Raw genomic sequence first — 17,697 nt, 5'->3', positions numbered from 1 at the left:
CATCAAAAGCGTCTAAAAAAGCGGCAGAGCACCTCGGTGTGACCCCACGGAGTCATTGGATTTGACCCGTTTTCAATTGGCTTGTTACATGTGGGTCAACTGTGCAAAGTTTGAACCAAATCGGTCCAAGCGTTTGACACTTATCGTGTTCACGGACAGACAGACACCATCGACTCCCCTATAAAGCTTGCATCGCTTTGCTCTGCCGCTTAATAATGACAAGAATTAATTAACACTCACGAACAATACCAGGTTTTTGTTTGCAATTTGAAATTGAAAAATACAATAACAGCAAAACCATATTTGAATTTCTTTTACAAAAGTTTTTTGTAAAATAAAAAAAATAGTATTTGTTTCGTTCGTATGAACATTAAAAAATTTAACCCAAAAGTGTTTTCACTTTCAAATTATCCCAATTTACCAACCTCATATCTGCTAGGTAAGATAAACGTTCAAGTATTAAGATCACACAAACTCCAATTCGTTGAAGTAAACTGCGTCACTACATGAAAGATATAGTACGTTGATATACCTCGTCTCAATAATATTCTTTAATAAAAATAAAGAATTTATTACCTTTCTCAACAAATATAATAAAATTAACAATATAAGTACAACGTGATATAAATCTGGATATTTATCCGAGGGTAAATTTTCAATCATTAATACTAACACAATCAGCAATTCTTTCGACTAATTACATGAGTAAGTCACATATATTAAAAAAAACAAATACGATATATAACAATAATAAAGTCCATCACCCAATACAATTTTATTAAAATATAGATAACTCGCGATAGCTTGGAAAGTTGATTTGCTTGAAATTACTGAGCTAATTGGTCCGTTACTCGTCAAGAAATCACGATTCATCTGATTAATGTAATTTATTAAATATCAGGCAATATTCCCCATAAACTGATGCAGATGATATACATGATACTTTAAGTGAACTTTTTGCTTAAAGGTTCGTTTACAAAATTTACATACAAAAGATCCAAGTTTATTGCATTCATAACGCACATGTTTCAGCAAGTTTCTTCTGTACTTATAGCGCTTTCCACAATTGCAAGGGAAGCTATAATGAGTCGTGTCAGGTAATGAACCTATAAAAAGAAATGAGTCTATGAAATTACCATACATAGCCATTAGTCACCAATACCCTTCCATAAATTAATGTACAAAACAAAAGTTATTATATTTACAGCATAATTTCACCATAAAGCTATGAGAATCTGGCAAAGGTTATCAGTTACAATAGAAACGAAATTTATTCGTGAACTTTGAGTTATTACAGTTATTGAACCAATAGCACACTATGCTTATTTCGTAAATGATTCTTAATCTCGTTTCTTCTATGATTTTTATAGTCACAATACGGACAGATGAATTGCGGCTCCTTCCCACACTCGATTTTTAGATGCCGGACTAAATTCTTCCTGGCATTATACAACTTCCCACATTTTGGACAAGAATAACCGTTACTTGTTAAATACTCGGTGCACGGTACTCGTTGACTTCGTCGCCTTTTTAATTCTTTAACGGTTTTCGTGTTATCCTCGGGAAGAGTTTCTAACGATATTAACGTATCCATGTCGGAAATGAAAGAAGGTACACTCAGATTATCGGAAAGCAGTACTTGTACAGTTGCCGACTGGGTTTCATGAAATAGTTCGAAGCTTTGTGCAGATAACTGCATGTCCTCCATTATTCCTGAAAATGTACTTGATTAGAATATTTTATTGTAAACGGTTGAAACCTAAAAGAAATTACACATTTGCAAATAAGTAACTGTGGCTTTCTTACACTTTATGATGGTATTCAGATTTCTCATATACTGAATTCGTAAAAACCTACATGAGTGCCAACATTTAAAAATCCGATACAACTGCATATCGAACGATCCTCGAGATCGCATCCATCCTTTTACAACACACCTTAAAGGAGTTGAATCTGTCCCACTGGATCAGCGTAGCTTGTGAATTAGGTGAGACAGTGTGGTACCAATCGCATCTTTAACTACATCAACGTCCAGGTAAATTTTATTGGTGAAATGTTCCATGTTGAAATTATAAGGATGAAGTTTAAATCGTGGGGTAAATGTTTACATGAAGTTGTAAATTACAGTATCGCAACACACACGTTTTCCATATGTGCAAAACAACTTTTTTGATTTGGCATTAGTCTTATTTTTATTCGAGGTGCTATATAGAAAATTGGAGCGCGCAAATGAAAAAGTTGGGTTGCGCATGCGGAAGTTATTTATTATACAAGGGAAAAAAGTTTTGCCCGAGAGCTAAAATCTAACATTTTTCCCGTGTATAATACACTATTTTTTTCTGTGACGCGACGGGGAAAACGATATATTAAAGTCGTATCGATTTATAGAAATTTGAAGTTTTAAACTGCAGATAGGCTTCTCGCGACAATTGACAATACGAACTGCGTTGCTACGGAAACCTTTACTCGAATATCTGTCAATTCAGTTTTGTCATTTGATTTAAATATTTCGAATTTAATGATTGTTTATAGTAGTTATATTGAATGACATGAAGTTAAAAATGTCTGATTCTGAATTTTCTCTAACTTTACCTGAGTTAGTAGAAGCAGTGAAAGTAGACTCACAAAAATTGAATATCTATCTTTACTTATGTATATACGCGGGAAAAAAGTAATTTCATAAAAAGTGATATTTTGTTACCTATCAACAGAGATAAAAGTTTTTCCCGTCACAGAAAAAACCATTTTTTGCATCTGTATAGGTATAGTTGCTTGAGGAATGTTTTTTGGAAGTTTAGGCTATAATTTTTTGCTCCGACAGCGTACGTAGCTGAAAAGTGACCTTCACTTTTGAACACGTGTACCAATTTTCAAAGCGATCGAACGTTTCTAACCAAAGTTATAGTGCACATGGACACAAATACCGCAATACAAAATTATAAACCATCTCGAAGATCGTTAATAAAAATTTCACGGTCATATTTGAGAAATAGGGATTTTGGGAAGTGGGGTCCAGTCACAAATGAAACGGTTCACATCTTTAAGGCCTTCATTGAAAAAAAAACCTAGACTACCTGACTTTTAATGCGGAAAATGGGTTTCCTACAAAAGAGTAACAAAATTAAGGGCTGATGTCAGAAAGTCAGAGAAAAAATTAACTTTGGCAAACCGAGTTTTTCGCAATGATTGCAGTCTACGTATAAAATTATGATTTTATATGTAAGCAAGATTTCGAGACACTTTGAATTAAAATCCTTGCTACTCATCTTGCCACCAGAACCATAAATTTAGTCCATAAAGCTTTACTAAGAAATGATAGCGTAAAATTGGAAGATGGCGAAAATCGGAATAAACTGACAGGTTTCGCTACTTTGTTACTGTATTTTTTTATATGGTACCATGAGCAAAAAACTACTACTCGGAACAGATAGCAGTGTTATCGATAAGTATGTTAATAATGTATATCCTAAACTGAAAAGCAAATTTGAAATCCTTACCTGTACCTCCTAATAAATATTCTCTGTTTGTGAGCTATTAAAAGTAAATGTACGAGAAAAATAAAATAAAATAAAAATAAAAAGAACAATTTTTTAACGGTTTTAACGGCTGATGTACAGTCGTGGTTAGAAGCAATGTCCTCCCTCAGATACCTCAACTGTAGAAAAAGTAGGTACTAACATGTCAGTTTCTCCGTGATTTAGTTCAATTTCGTTTCAATTTTAGGGACTTTCCTCATTTTAAAAAGATCAAAACTGGCATGAGATCTGGTATATTAATTGTGTGCTACACTCGAGATAATCGAGCGACATTACATCTGACCTCGCATCTGACCAAAACCGTACGTTCAAGTATTAAAAAAATAATCAGAATAACGAAGGTTATTTATTGTGTGTTACAATACAATATAATGTCCACTCATTACAATTAACAATTCTTTTAAATTTAATTGTAAATAAATTTTAACAAGAACTGAACATTGCCAGAAAGTTTCCCTCTAACAATTTTTTGTGTGTCCATGATCAATAATGATTTATTTAACATCATACAATTAACAATGAGATCATTCGAGGTGGATTGTCGCTAAATATTAAAAAAAATCTTCATTACGGATTTAAGTAGGTTGGTATAAAGCAACAACATATGTTAGAATTCCTTGCAATCCATCAATAAGAGCTTTAACAGTACGGTACCGTAGAGCACTATAGGCGTAATACTGTCACTACCGTATCAAATTTGTGTTATTGAAGTCATGTGGCAAGCTGATGCTCTTTTACGAAGCATTCTGGACAATAATGAGGACGAAAATTACAATCAGAACAGTAAGAATACACTTTTCTTACTTTATTTTTAGACACTTCACCTAATTGTTTTTTCTTATAGCATCCCCTACAGTAACGGCGCTTCTTAGGCATGCCGTCCGATCTAATAAATACGTGTCTTGAAAGAGGCTTAAGTCTTCGGTCGACTGGACCTCCTGAAAACATGAAAGAGTTAAACATGATCAACGTTTCATCTTACATACAACAATAATCCAACGCTATCTTATATTTTATGTATATTGAATAAATGAATTTTTAAGTAATATTTTCTTTTTGCTTTGTAATGACAATCGTCTATTGGGCATGTAAATGTAGCCTGTTTTCCACATTCGAATCTCGTGTGCCGATGTAACGACTGGTAATGGCGATAAATTTTTCCACAAGACACACAAGGAAATGACCCTGAAATTAAAAAACTACATTAACACAAAAAAAACAACTGAACTTGTTTTTCCTGGGATAAATCAGAAATTCAAATTATTTAATCTTAAATCTATATACGTGTTTATTTATAGTTAATTTTTCTGCACATACCTGGCATATAGAAGATTTTTGTACAGTCAAAAGAGTGTTCTCCTAATATGGTCTATGAATTAAAATCAGAGGTAGATCCAAGGTTTTATAACATAATTTTTTCGCGATATTAGCCAGGTTGCGGACAGCATTTTCCGTTATGTTAGACGGCCATTTTTTCTTATAACATAAGAAATATAAATTTTTGTAGAAATAATTTACGGTATGAGGACTTTTTGTACGATATATTTATAAATAGCGGAACCAATGAAAATGAAGTTCTTATAATGTGTCACTGCGCAGTACGTAATCACTCATAAAAATAACATTTTCCTGCTAACCTACAATTGTGCAGTGTTTATGTTGGCGGTAGTTCTTTTCTTTTTGTCAGAGCATAGTAGTGAACTTTGGACATTTTAACACAATGTAAAATAAAAGTGAGGTTAAGACTCCTTCAAACTTATAAGCAAAATTGAACACGCCCAGCACACACCGCAACTTAACTTTGCTATAAAAATGTTTTATACTTATAAACTTATATTATAAGGAAAAATGGCCGTCTAACATAACGGAAAATGCTGTCCGCAACCTGGCTATTGTATGTTGTTATACTAGTTACACCTATGGGTATCGTAGAGAATAATAATAATAATAATAATAACACCACTTAACCACCTCCAACATATATAATATCGACATGCATACGACTTGCACAAACAGAATACAAACATCGACACGATCAGGTAGCTAAAATCATACATCAAAAATTAGCTCTTAAACATAATCTCATAACAGATAAGACACCATACTATAAATACACGCCACAGATCATACTTGAAAACAACACACACACACACACACCCTCACCCTCACACCCTCACACACACACACACACACACACACCCTCTCACACACAAATTATATTGGGACAGGACACTACTCACAGACAAAACTATCCACAACAATAGACAGACATTACACTTATAGATAAAACACGATAATCCATTTGTATTATAGACTTTGCCATTCCCAACACTAACAACTTAACTAAAACACATGCAGAAAAACACCGCAAATACACCGATATAGCTATCGAGCTAAAGACTCAATGGAGAATGAAATCTACTGTTATAGTTCCCATTATTCTTAGTGCTACCGGAGTTATTCCAAAGACAATACACCACAATTTACAACTTCAACTGCAACACTACAACATCAGCACATGCCATATTGTTTTTGCCATGTTGTAAATTCTTAAACATAACACATGATACTACATACACACATGATCCATAACGTATACATGGAAACAACAGTACTCTCTCACAACACAGTACACAACATACTGTAATATCTCCACTACTAGCCCAAACAATCACACAAATACAACTTACCGAACAAGCAAGTAGGTACAACAAATGATACAACATATACTACAATCAGAGTATCACCTCTGAAGCAAACCACATTATCACAACCCACTCGTATTCAACCCAAACGCAAAAACCTAAACAGCACTTTATTTTTTTATTTGCACGATAATTACTAACCTAAATGTAATGCTATTTGGTATGGTTGGAAAGCATTTTTTCAGAGCTTTCCAACGACGTATCACACATGGGGGTTGGAGGGGGTGCGTCGCCAACTATGTCATTGTGATTCCCCCTCCGAATTACCGAAACGGATTTTGATTTTTTTAAATATCTCGTTTATTTACTAAGACATAGGGGGTGGTAAGTTTTCAAATTGCCACCCTGTATGCATTTTTTTCAACTTCTAGTAAAGGCAAAGATATCGCATATTGTAAAAAATAAGATGTGCGCATACGTCGATTGCGCAATGCCAACTTTCTTACTTATGCATTTCTTTGAAATTTTAATCATAGATGCTTCTACTAAAGAAAAACATAGTGCACATAGCTATGACCTTTTGAAAAGTACCGATCATTAAATAGAAAATGCACTAATATTGCTCGCTTTAGGGTGAAAACCTTTTTACTGTTAGTATATTTATTCTTGGCGGCGTTTAAGTCGGAACCACTTTCTCAATTCAACACACTTTCACACCTTCGGTTTACCCATTCGGAATAGAAGCAGAAACCCTCAACAGTCTGGGTCCGACCGACTCCAATTTTCTTAATTAACAATGTTGCCACTTTTACGCATGCTAAGTGAAGATTTCTATAGTATTTAGAATAACGAAGGCATTTTTTGTACAAAAAAAGCTAATTGTCTTCGTAACACCAAAAGCAATTATTTAACCTAATCTCTGCATTCAAAGTCAATGACGTCACTGTAGCTAGTCAACATGTTTGTATTATTATTCCTAACAAGTTTTTTTTTGTAAATCAAGACAACCATTTGAAATATAAATTCATAAACATCCTTGCGTCTTGAACAAATGTTATTTCTTAAAAAATCGGGTCCTTAATACAGTGAAAAAAATCGTCGGATATGTTGCCAATATATATTTAATATTAGCATTTTATAGGTACATATTTGCATTACAGTCGGACTTATTTCATTCTTAATTCCAGTTACTTCGATTTCAAATCGGCTATGTTGTATCGGTATGACGTTTGTTAAATTCCTAGGCAATAAATATAATGAAAATAAATACAAGCAACCACAAAAATTCGTGACTTACAGCAAGCACTGTACTATGTATGCGACACATATGTGAACGTAAATGAACCTTCTGCCTACACTTCTTAGGACAATATGGACACTGATATTGCGGGCCAATCCCGCATTCAAGGATTTGATGGCGTTTCAAAGAACCCCTCGTTTTGTACCTTTTTGAGCACACGTTACAGGAAAATGGAAATCCTAAAATAGATTAAAGATAAATTTCACATCTGGAAATATGAGTCAGTCATGCGACAGCATGGATAAGAAAATTAAACTACACCTAAGAACTTGTGAGTATGTATTATACAAAATAAAAAGCTTACAGTTCATTTAAAAGCTGAGAGTTAAAAAATATTACATTTGAGTGATTGCATGCAGATTTGTGACTCCCATCTTTAATAGCTAATATTCGGCAATCTTTATAATACAATAATTAGATTAATGGATTCGAATTATGGTAAGATATAATGGTAACGTATATACAAACACGTCATGTATGCTTAAAAACAAACTTAAAAATTTACTATAAAAAAAACTCAGTAGCAAAATACATAATTTAAGGCTATAATTAATTGGTAGTGTAAAACAAAAATCAAAAATTAAAATACGTCGTCAGTCTCGAAGGTAATATCCATCTCAGATAAAATGGCGTAATCAATTTCTTTGTGTAGACGATCAAGATGCCGAACGAGGTGCATTTTTTGTTTAGCCTTATAGTCGCAATAGGGACATTTGAAACGCGGTTCTTTACCGCATTCCCATTTCGTATGATTTCGTAGAGAGCTCTTCAATTTATAAATTCGGCCACATTCCGGACAAGCGTGACCCGAGTCAATCCCTAAATTATTTCTTGCACGTTTTGGCTTTTCTAACAGATCAATGGATTGTGTTATTTTTTCTAACAGGACGAATTCTAAAATAAATCTTGGTAGTATTAAAACAACAGACAGGTAACGTACTGGAATGTCAATTTGATACTACAGAAGTGAAATGAAATGTCAAATTACTAGACAGTAGGTAATAACCGCACCACCCATGCACTTCAGCAAGCGTTACACGAGCTTTCTACTTTTAATAAATATTTTTAGAATATACAAATCGGAAAATACCAGACTTATACGTAGAGTCGACTCGCCCTCTAAAGATGAGTGCCTGGAGATTATTTCATGGTGTAATAATAATAATAGACATGGTGAAAGGGTATGGTGCCACATTACCTCCTCAAATGCGTTCTAGATACGCTGGGCTAAATAAAGTGGCATACTGTCGTCGTATAACATCAAAAGATGATCAAAAGCGAGACCATTGTTTTTAAGTAACACGTCCCAGTTAGCATCGACTCGTAAAACTCCACATCGATGGTTTAGTTGTTTGAGTTTGACAATAATAAATTGCTAAATATAGCTGAAGCGATGGGTATAAAACGTTCTCATCACTTATTACCTATAGGTTAATGTATTTTACTGCAATAAACAGAGAATAACAAGTACTCGGTTCAGTATAAAATACATAATTTTGCTATAACATGTTACTTTCTGACGAAACCACCTGTAGAAGAGTGTTCGTTTTGTTAAAGTTTTATTTTTTTTAAATAAATTTCTTGCAGTTGTTGGTAATGATCACATATGATCTTAAATGATGTTAAGTAGCAAAAACTTGAAATTCGAAGTATTTACATTAAAAATTTAGACTCTCAATATTTTCTCTGTAAACCACGGAGTAGAGTCAATTATTAGTGTGTTAATTATAAAACTAAAACATCTATTAATGAAGGAATAGCATATCAATATGCTAGGTATATCAAATATTCATAACGCCGTTATCGATGCCGAGAAATGTCTTCTGTAGTCTCTCTAGCTACGACACCATACAATTGTTGGCTATCTGAAAAGAATGATTCATTCAATTATGATTATGATGTACCTAATAATGAAATGATTTTTCCAAACATCAAAGAAGTAGGTTACTAATTCGACTACATTTCTAGACCTATATTTTGGTATATAGTTTTAAGTTATCGTACAATTAGCTACAACGGGTACAGCGATTTAAATTACTTTGAATGCAAATGATATTTCAAGTAATGTTTTTTCAAATTGTCCTTTCGTTTCGCTTTATAAGCGCAACCACTTACAATACAAAAAAAAGTTGGACATTTTCCGCATTCATACTTTTGATGTTTCCAAAGGGAAGAACGATGACGATAGATTTTCCTACATATTTGGCACATGTGACGATGTTCCTGGAACAGCAGATCTAAAAAATAATTATTTTAGTTTAAAGAACATGTAAATGATGACACCTCGTAACAAGTTACTAAAAAGGAATAAATGTATACTTCAAGCGAGTTTATTCTAATTATCAATACATGAACATACTTTATCAAGTAAATCCGATGATTCATCGAAACTTTACAATCTCCAGATATTCTTTATGTGTACTAAAATGAGCTAATAAGTTACTTTTGTGCTTTGTCCGGTGATTACATAAAGTGCATTTATATTTGGGATCCTTTCCACATTCGTACTTTTCATGACGTTGTAAAGATGTTTTATATTTATACTTCTTATTGCACACCAAACACGTATATGCCTTTTCGAGATCTGTACCTGTAATTTAAAGAATCAAACATCAAGTAAAATAAGAAAAAAATTGCCATTATCTGAACGCTTGATCTTACATGCGCCTCTTCCAGACAAGTTAATAGATTCCAGTCACCAAGGCAAAATATTTTTGTAAAATTATAATAAAAGAAGTAACGGAACGTACGTTAAGGCAAGAAAACTCGAAGACTATTAAGTAAAATCTATTTAAAACAAAAAAAAACATGATTAAAAATTTAAAAATATGTTTATTGTCGTATAAAAGTTCTTACATATAATATAGCCACCATAAAGTCCGCTATATAAAAATGCGTAATCAGATCATACTCAACGAAGTATTAAAAAAACATTAAAATATTACTAATAATAAAAAAAGGATACACGCTACTATTAAATTGGGTCTAAAACAATAGGTAATACGATATAACTTAACTAACTTAAACGTATCCGTGTGGAGAGTATTTCAAAGAAATGAATCGTTAATTGTGAAGTTGTCTGAATGTTACGGCAGTCTGAAGGGCTTTTCCAATTTATGTGTAACAGCTCGTCGAAGTTAGATCTGGAGCATGTCCATGCCTATTTTTAAATTAACAGCACATTGTACCGAAACTTGAAGTATGTATTTTCTCCTTATAGATAGTCAATCAAAAATTGGAAATACACATACTTGAGACAATGATTAACGAAAATGCGCGTATGATATAATAAGAGCTGCTACTTACTAATTCCTTCTGCATAACGTATGACCCAATGTAACAGACAACAACACAAAAAGTATCAATCCATATCCACTCATTTTTGAATTATGAAAAATATATAGACATTTCCAGAGGTTCACTCCGTATTTACTTAACAATTAATAACATAGGAAGCGTAAATCAGCTGAGTTTTTTTAGAACTAATTTCTCAATCATTAATCTAACATAATCACCTCGCGTGAGATTATATAGTACAGAGTAAGTTATGCTACAGAAATAAGGCACCAACGGAACGTCGTTTGACAAACGTAACATGATAATAAACCTTAAAAAAGTAAATAATTCAAATGAGTGTATAAAAAAATCACAAAAAGCAAATAAACAAAGCGCTAAAAAGCAAACGGTTGATGTTGTAAACGAGTATGTAGTTGTAAACTGTTTTTATGCTTAAATCTTCGACTGCAAAAGTTACAACGAAACTTTGGCTCCACTCCGCATTCGTATTTTATATGCCTCGAAAGGTGGCCCTTTTGTTTATAGGATAAACCACATTGTATACAAACGAATCGCCCATTTTGATCTCTAGTATAGACAAAAGTACGTACTCCTAGAATAAAATTTCATTAAAAATATAATTGAATGGTAAAAATTGAATCTACAATCTCTACTTTGAATTATTTAAGAGTATGTTACAGTATTAAATAAATTATATATTATTCTTAAACCCGCACCACAACCCATTATGAGTAAAATAAAATTTTTCCATGTTTAATTACGAGATGCCGTCTGAAATTATCCTTTCTGTTACATTTATGACTACAATAGGTACAATGAAATCGTTTTTGTTGCATGCATTCGTAAGTTGCATGTCTCGCAAGTGTGCCTTTGTTGTTGTACACTTTTCCACAAGTTTTGCACACGTAGTTCATCTTGTCACCTACAAAACAAAACAATTAACATACAATCTTTGCTAGAAGTGTTTAGACCTGCGTCATTAGATCTTAATAAGGTCGGTTATATAGGGTTGCGTACCATTGTGAGAGAGAGTGTAAATATGCGAGATGCGCACCAAATAATGACGTAGGGGAAAATCTCTCGTTGCGAGAATTATAAAACCAACATTAATGGAATCACTTTCATCATTGAATAATTTTCACTCAACGCTCTCATGGATGATCGAAAGAAGTAACAAATCATTTGCAAAACGACAACACACTTTAGGTACTTATGTATTAATGCAACTTACAAGCTGACAAAAAATCTCAGTTATATAAGAAACAACGTAATAAAATTAATTTGACTTGTTCTTTAGTTTTAATTCATTAGACAAACGTTGAGGCGCGTGCTTAAGCCATGTTTTTATGTATCCGCAAATTTCGTTTTCGGTTGCCATCGAACACGTTAATTGTACTGCTCCTAAGATACGAATATATAAAAATCTACAGAATGTACTCTTAGAAAAACTTACGAACTGTAAGATATTTAAGTTTTAAAGTTGAGAATGCTTTTTTAGGCTTCCTTGAACCGTAGAAACTAAATTCTTGAGCCACCGTATTACTGAGCATTCTTTTGAGAATGTTGTTTGTACAGGATATGGCATCTCTTCCTCCCAAAGTTGAGAAATAAGTACACTAAAATGAAATGTTTTTTCGTTTATTTAGATAGATACATGGCCATAGCTGTTAGTATAACTTACCAAAGACGTTATTGAATGTTCGTTATTCAGATAATTTTCCAGTATTAAAATTTCGTTAATGCTTTGTAATGGAAACTCAATAGGTAGATCATCGGGGAGTTGGGAAATAGAGACCGCCGTAAATCGTTTTGTTAAGATAGACAAAATTCGATTATTCTGTTCTTTGATGTATAACAGTATGGACATAGTGTCTACAGGCAAACGAAGTCAATGAAATTGCTAAGCTCACTAGATATACCTGGATCAACTTTAATCGTGACAGGTGAAGAGCAATCCTCAATATAGCTATCCGTTATGACTTCTTTAAGGAGTTGAAATTGCGTTGACGGTTTGGCAAGATAGTCTAGACATAAATCAAAATTAAATTAAAAGCTCTCAAGTTTAATTAAAGCGATAGATACCAGATAATTCTATAGTTACAATAAAGTAAATGGTGCTAGATATCACTTTAATTTTAAATATACATGTTCAATAATTGAAAATCGGTTTTGTATCACTGTGCTTTGCACGAAAGTGTACAGTTAAATCATGATTTCTTTTAGATCGATGATTACACAGAGAGCATGGAAACTGGGGTGGTACACCGCACTCTAATTTCAAATGACGCCTCAAACTAGTTTTATTTTTGTAATTTTTTGAACATCTACTGCATTGAAATCGCACTAGCCCTCTTGCAGGAAGTAAATAATGCTTTATTTCTGCAGTCTCTAAAAATAAAAAGAGTCAGAAGATAGTTCGTTACATAACGATTAATATTTGCTTTGATCTCCGTACATACACAAGAAAATTGGATACATATAAAACCCTAGAAAAATTTATTTAGAAAACAGTTTCATATATACTATCCCAGTGTTCATAACAAAATATTATATAACAATCCACCACTTACATGACCTCATAAACAATGTATAAAAATTGCACTCTAATATATGGACGGTTAATTGTATACTAATATAAAATTCATAAAAATCGATAACAAGAAGACATTTGGTGTATTCGCCCTGATCTTCCCAGAGGCGACGTCCGGTGCATTTAAGATATATATGAATTTGTTGTCCCCTTCTGCGAAGATTGGGAAGAAATTATTTCATCATTAAATGTTACGTTAAAGGCACTACAGATGGTGTTTGCGATAATGCACACCCAAATTCCCTTTTTGCTTCGCCCTATAAGGGCATATAGGACAGCGATACCGAGGTTCTTTTCCACCGCACTCCACTTGTTCATGTCTTCGCATTGTTGATTTCCAGCGATATCTTTTACCACAATGACGACAAACAAATTGGGAATCGCTACTATATCCGGGACGTATCGACGATCGTTCACCTTCTACATTATATTTGCGCATGGCTTTACGACCAGGGTTCTTTTGTCTGGGCGGTGACTTATGCAGAAGGGATAGTAATACTTCATTTTCTTCGGGAGGTATTATAGAGTCCAATATCAAAAATTCTGAAATCACAATTAGATATTCTTGTAATTAAACCGACCATACGTGCAAAACATAATGCGTAATTATATGTACATAAAGAGTTATTTATTATTAAATATGCCTATGTACAAATGAGGGGAAAATGTTAGTATAGAAGAAATAAACGTAGTATGTAACTAAAAAGCGACACCATATTTTAAAGAGGAGACAAAATCACAATTTCAATAATTAGAAAAATTTTTTATTGTTTAAAAATAGATAACATATTTATAAGCGTGAACAACTAGACATAAATGTCGACAGATGAACAAAAAAATGTAATTATAAAACCAATTCAGAATGCATCGCACGAATGTGTTGTTTGAGCGAATTGCTTTGGGTGTATGCTTTATCACAGATGGGACAGCCAAACCTGGCTATTCCATCGCATTCATATTTGATATGGCGATAGAGTGTCGACTTGTGCATATAAGCCCTAGTACAGTTAGAGCATTTATGTGGTTTCACAAAATCTAAAATGATATTGAAGAATTAGCGGGTGCTTGTTTCACATTTAAAACATGCATCTACGGATAGGCATCTCTAAAGTACAGCAACTACAAAACAAAATGCAATATAGTTATGATAGTAATACGTCCCTCTGATATAGCAGTTGTGCCAACTTTGTCTCTAGAATCGTGGATGTCGTTAGTAACGGGTCGCACCAGCCGGTGGTTCACTATAGGTTCGTCGAATTTCATCGGAAAATTACTCAATAAAATAATATTTGATTTATCGCTTATGCATGATGAGAAAATACGTATTTTTTTTAATTTTATTAAGCTGCTTTAGAAAGGAACTTATCAATCAATCAAATTGCCGCATATAGAAAAAATTTCACGTTTTTAAAATACCTAAAGCAACTCAATCCGACAATCCGATTTTGTATTGCAAAGAAATAGCGAATCATAGTTTCGAGATTGATTGAACCTGTAAATTTGATACACCACAAAAAGACACAAATAGAATGTCTATTTTACATTTGATGATTTTCGATATCGATTATTTTTTGGGTTATCATCTATTAGAACTATGTTATGAACTAGCCACCATTGAAAAAAAACACATTTTTTTATATTACAAACTATATATAATGTATATTTAAATAGAAACAATTTTTTGCTATATTGATTTAACAGTCAATTTTATGAACCATCCTAACATGTTGCAACATTCTACAATTGATTTTAGCTCTATAACTACATTCACGAATGGGACATTCGATATTCGCAGTTTTTCCGCACTCAAACTTGAGATGTCTTTTTAACGAACTAAATGTTTTGTACACCCTCTGACAACCTCGACAGACGTAACCCGATGGTGAAACAGTATATCCGGTGATAACTGGTTTCGCAACACGTCCACAATCGTATTTAATGTGTCTTTTTAAAGATCCTATTGCTTTATAAGTATTGCCACACCGAGGACAAACAAAAATCTCATTTCCTAAAAAATAGGGTTTTAATATGCGATAATTAATCAATACAAACCTATTGCAACAAGCGACATACCACTAAACGCAGTGAAAAACGCATTTCAAAATCACATTTATTTGAATATTTGCAAAACACAAAGCTCCACTTATTTCTAGCTACAAAACAATTTAATCTAGTTTTACGTCAAAGACATGGTAACTATGAACAGTTGATCATCTTTAGGCTACGTCTTCTTTTCTTACCGGTGTACGAGGAAAATTCATCATAAGCAACACATATACTATAGCACTACTTAACCTACATATAAAGTTATAGTATACATCATTTATAAAGCAACCGTTCTCCAAATCCAATATTATTATGGACTATAAATTTGCATGCAGTCGTAAAAATCTTAGGAGATCGGAAGCATTGAATAATATGAAAGAATTTCACTATAGGACGATTGCTCAAACTTAAATTGTGGTCTACAACACATAATTTGGAGGATTACTATATATGAATACATGAATGCATGTTAATTAACTATCACCCTAAATGATTAATGAATACTTCCGGACAATCAGCTAGCCAAATTAGAATTAGGTTATCCAACTTTCTTTTAACACGATTAAAGTTCGTCACACAAACAGTTAGTAAACCATTCCATCGTCTATAATTTTAACTAAACAGGTGGTGCTTAAAATATATCTTAAATAGCACGCATTGTTCCACAAACATGACAGTTTTACAAGTTTATAGTGATAATTTAACACAATAAAATCAATATTCAACAAAGCATAATGATGTAATGGAGTACGCTCAGAAAAATAAATGAACCAAAATGAAACTTAGGTAGAGAGCATCGCCAAACTTACGAAATTACATGCGATAGTAATCCAACTATGAAATTTTGAAAGCAAAATTTGGAAAGGCACATTTTTTGTCACCATTCTTGTGCTGAGTCTCACAGTGCCTTTTTAAATTAGATAGTTGATGAAATTTACGGGCGCAGTACTTACAAGTAAAAAGTGCTTGTTTGCCGCACTCATATGCCATATGTCGACGCATATTTCCACGATGCTTGTACACTTTACCGCAATTTTCGCACGGAAAATAATCTCCCAATTCATCTTCTTCCCAATTTGTTGACAGACGACATCGCATTTTACCCACTACACAAATAAACATTATTTTTACTGTAGTCAAGACAAGAAATAATATTCAATATTGAATGGGCATCATATATTACGTTTCTTAGCTCTTTAATAATTACCTTCTTGGTCCAGTTCATATTTAAATAATGGGTACAATTCTTTATGATAACTAGCATTTTGTAAACGTGCAACTATAGCAAACATAAACAAATCAGTCATGCACTACCTGCTACAGTTACATCAAACGAAATACTCTGTAAACACATTTACTTCTTCAACGCCCTGATGTAAAACACCAGTGACGGGTTTTTAATATGCAATTGTAGTCATAACCTTAATTCTTATATTTATGTAACACCTGAAAATCAATATGGGAATTTATTACGCTCACAGAGTATCAAACGAAGCAGACGTTTATTTTAGATATTTACAACATTTGTAATGCTAATGACGAAGAAGTGAGTAGGTATATATGTACGTGGAAGCACACATAGTACTAGAGCTTACTCTTGTCCGTAGGGTGATACTGTGGTAAAACTGTTACGTGAATTGCCACCAACTTGAGATAGATTACCGATATCATTAAAAAGCGTGTGTATTTCTTCCTTTGGTTGCTTGAAGTGTATTCGCAGCATATGTGCCTTCAAAGATCCCTTCCTTTTTGTTTTGTAGTAGCAACCACCTGCTGTACATAAGAACTGTGGTTCTTTCTGACATTCATATTTTTGATGTTGACTTAGGCCATGCAGCCATGTATAACTCCTACTGCAGTTAATGCATTTGTAGGATTTTTGACGTCCTTCTAAAAATTATTCAAATATAGTATCGATGTCGCATAAGAAAATAAGATACGCGAGAGCGGACGATTCGTATAACACTAATTCTGTCAGGCAAAAAATTGTACAAACCTACACAAAATATACAACTCGGTTGCGTCTCATGTGGAAATAATCACATCAACTTGTCTTGTGTAAAGGTGCAACTTTCAACGCTGTAATACTCTATTGCCGAAAAGACCTCGTAGATGAAAAGCTGTTATAAGAAATATGATAATGATACCAGAAGTCGTCGTATAGAACTAAAAACATTTTAGATGAAACAGTATTATTGAACAACCCTTATGTACAATTTTTGAAAAATCTAGTCACATATTAGTTTCCCATATACTACACGGTGTCCATTTTTCGAGTGCCAC

General features: G+C 33.2%; 1 protein-coding gene across 45 annotated transcripts in view; it reads right to left on the bottom strand.

Annotated features, from left to right (window-relative positions):
- LOC116173573 (longitudinals lacking protein, isoforms A/B/D/L) overlaps nucleotides 1-17,697 on the bottom strand; it is a 291,506-nt gene that overhangs the window by 244,163 nt on the left and 29,646 nt on the right. Inside the window, exons 5-6 of one of the 45 annotated variants that reach the window (XM_031491132.1) lie at nucleotides 7,479-7,660; nucleotides 7,374-7,421 (exon numbers count right to left, since the gene is read on the bottom strand). The exons of 36 other annotated variants lie outside the window; for them this stretch is intronic. In XM_031491132.1, coding sequence (XP_031346992.1) covers nucleotides 7,389-7,421; nucleotides 7,479-7,660 — 215 coding nt within the window. In that variant the 3' untranslated portion in view covers nucleotides 7,374-7,388. Of the gene's footprint in view, nucleotides 1-882; nucleotides 1,107-1,252; nucleotides 1,714-4,527; nucleotides 4,722-7,373; nucleotides 7,661-11,137; nucleotides 11,701-13,246; nucleotides 13,912-15,464; nucleotides 16,521-17,697 lie in introns of those variants that run through there. 8 more of the 45 variants (XM_031491142.1, XM_031491107.1, XM_031491159.1 and 5 more) reach the window with 8 other exon arrangements.

This window comes from Photinus pyralis, unplaced genomic scaffold (assembly GCF_008802855.1).
Source record: "Photinus pyralis isolate 1611_PpyrPB1 unplaced genomic scaffold, Ppyr1.3 Ppyr1.4_LG6, whole genome shotgun sequence".
Taxonomy (NCBI): domain Eukaryota; kingdom Metazoa; phylum Arthropoda; class Insecta; order Coleoptera; family Lampyridae; genus Photinus; species Photinus pyralis.
Note: the sequence above shows the minus strand (reverse complement) of the source record. Positions and strands in the feature narration are given on the sequence as shown.